Consider the following 1,929-nt stretch of genomic DNA (forward strand, 5'->3'; position numbering starts at 1 on the left):
TGCAAACAGACTGCTTCCGTCCTCTTGACTTCCGCCCTTAAGATATTTGTATGTGTTGATAAGGTCCCCTCTCAGTCTTCTCTTCTTCAGGCTGAACAAGCCCAACTCTCTCAGCCTTTCCTCGTAGGGGAGGTGCTCCAGTCCCTTTATCATCCTAGTTGCCCTCCTCTGGACTCTTTCTAGGAGTTCCTCATCTTTCTTGAACTGGGGAGCCCAGAACTGGACACAGTACTCCAGGTGGGGTCTCACCAGGGCAGAGTAGAGGGGGAGGATAACCTCCCTCGCCCTGCTGGCCACACTCCTCTTAATACACCCAGGATACCATTGGCCTTCTTGGCAACAAGGGCACATTGCTGGCTCATGGTCAGCATGTATCATGGTAAAACATGTAAAAAAATCGTTTACAATTTCTCTTCTTACAGAAAAAAATTCTTAAATAAAATTACAATTCCATTGCTGGAAAACACTGTAGTGGAGTGCAAAAAATTTTGTTTCCTCTGATGGCTGTAACTGTAAGAGTAGCTGGGATGGTAGCGTCTGGACACAGATTTTCTGGATCTTACTCCAGAAAATGAAATGATTTCTGGAGCTTACAAATTAATTGTTTGAAAACAACCAAAATTTAAGTAACCGCAGAACTGTATTTTAAAACCCAAAAGCACTGCTTCTGCTGTGTATGCAAAGGAATCTACAGTCTTTATTCTCTAGACATTGACATGGTTACTAAGACTAATTACAGAAGAAAGTGACCAAGAGGTTCACATTTTGTGCAGCCCTCAGGTCACTTTGCTGCCTCACAACATCCTCACTCTTCCTCTCCTATCTTCTTGCTGTGAAACTCCCGGCTCTTCACTCGGAGCTTGTTGACCTGCGACTCTGCAATGTCAGCCCGCTCCTCAGCTTCCTCCAGCTCGTGCTGGATCTTGCGGAACTTGGAGAGGTTGACATTGGACAGCTCCTCCTGTGCGGGGAGAGGGAGTCATCAGTGAGGAGCTCAGGGCAGGGGTTTCACTCCTCCTGTGCCCCAGCCTTGCGGGGCTACGGCTCTTCCCCACAGGAAGGAACAAACCACTACCCCCCACCCACCACTGCTTACGCATAGGCCTCACACAGACCTCCTCATCCTCCCTTATTCTGGACCCCACTCTGAAAAGCTTCACCAATACTGAGCCACTCTCGAAGAGCTCTTTTGTCACTTGGATTTGTCATTTGTGTACTTATTCTCCCACTGCTTGCTGCCCAACTATCAGTGTGGTTCACCAGGTTAAGGAAGAGACCCTGAAGCCACCTGCTCTTGATTACTAGCAGAGCTTCTTGAACTTCTCAGCCTGTGGGTGTGGCCCCCAGGTTTGTTTAGTCTGACCTCCTGTATAAAACAGGCTGCAGAACTTCCCTGAGTTCATCCCCGACTGCTGTAGGGTGCCCACAACTCAGCGAGGCTTCATGACACAATAGCAAAGTGGCGTGGCCAAGACCGTTGTGTCTTGGGAGTTTCTGTCATGCCCCTTTCCTGGTATCCATACTCATCTCAATGAGCGTGCTGCCCCGATGGAAGGCTGCTCTTGCCCGTGCCCCAAGCCATACTTACAGCCTCCTCAGCTTGTCTCTTGTAGGATTTCACCTTCATTTGCAGCTTGTCCACCAGATCCTGCAGCCTGAGAATATTCTTCCGGTCTTCCTCAGACTGGAGTGGTGGGTAAGCGGGGAAGAGAGTGAATTATTGGTTTCTCCCCACCAGCTGAGCTTAACAATTCCCCTTGGGGATGCTGTCTGCAAGATTTGACTTGCTGTGGGAAAACTCTGTCAGCCCAAGGAGGCCTCCGGCCTTACCTGGTAGGTCAGCTCCTTCACCCTCCTCTCATACTTGCGCACACCCTTCACGGCTTCAGCGCTGCGCTTCTGCTCAGCATCAACCTCCCCTTCCAGCTC

General features: G+C 49.8%; 1 protein-coding gene across 1 annotated transcript in view; it reads right to left on the minus strand.

The window, feature by feature from the left end:
* Window positions 1-805: 805 nt before the first annotated feature.
* LOC104124788 (myosin-1B-like) overlaps window positions 806-1,929 on the minus strand; it is a 17,796-nt gene continuing 16,672 nt past the window's right edge. Inside the window, 3 exon segments of the mRNA XM_035892720.1 lie at window positions 806-961; window positions 1,589-1,684; window positions 1,831-1,926. Of these exon segments, the coding sequence (XP_035748613.1) occupies window positions 806-961; window positions 1,589-1,684; window positions 1,831-1,926 (348 nt within the window).

The sequence above is a fragment of the Egretta garzetta genome, unplaced genomic scaffold (genome assembly GCF_000687185.1).
Source record: "Egretta garzetta isolate BGI_Z169 unplaced genomic scaffold, ASM68718v1 scaffold644, whole genome shotgun sequence".
Taxonomy (NCBI): domain Eukaryota; kingdom Metazoa; phylum Chordata; class Aves; order Pelecaniformes; family Ardeidae; genus Egretta; species Egretta garzetta.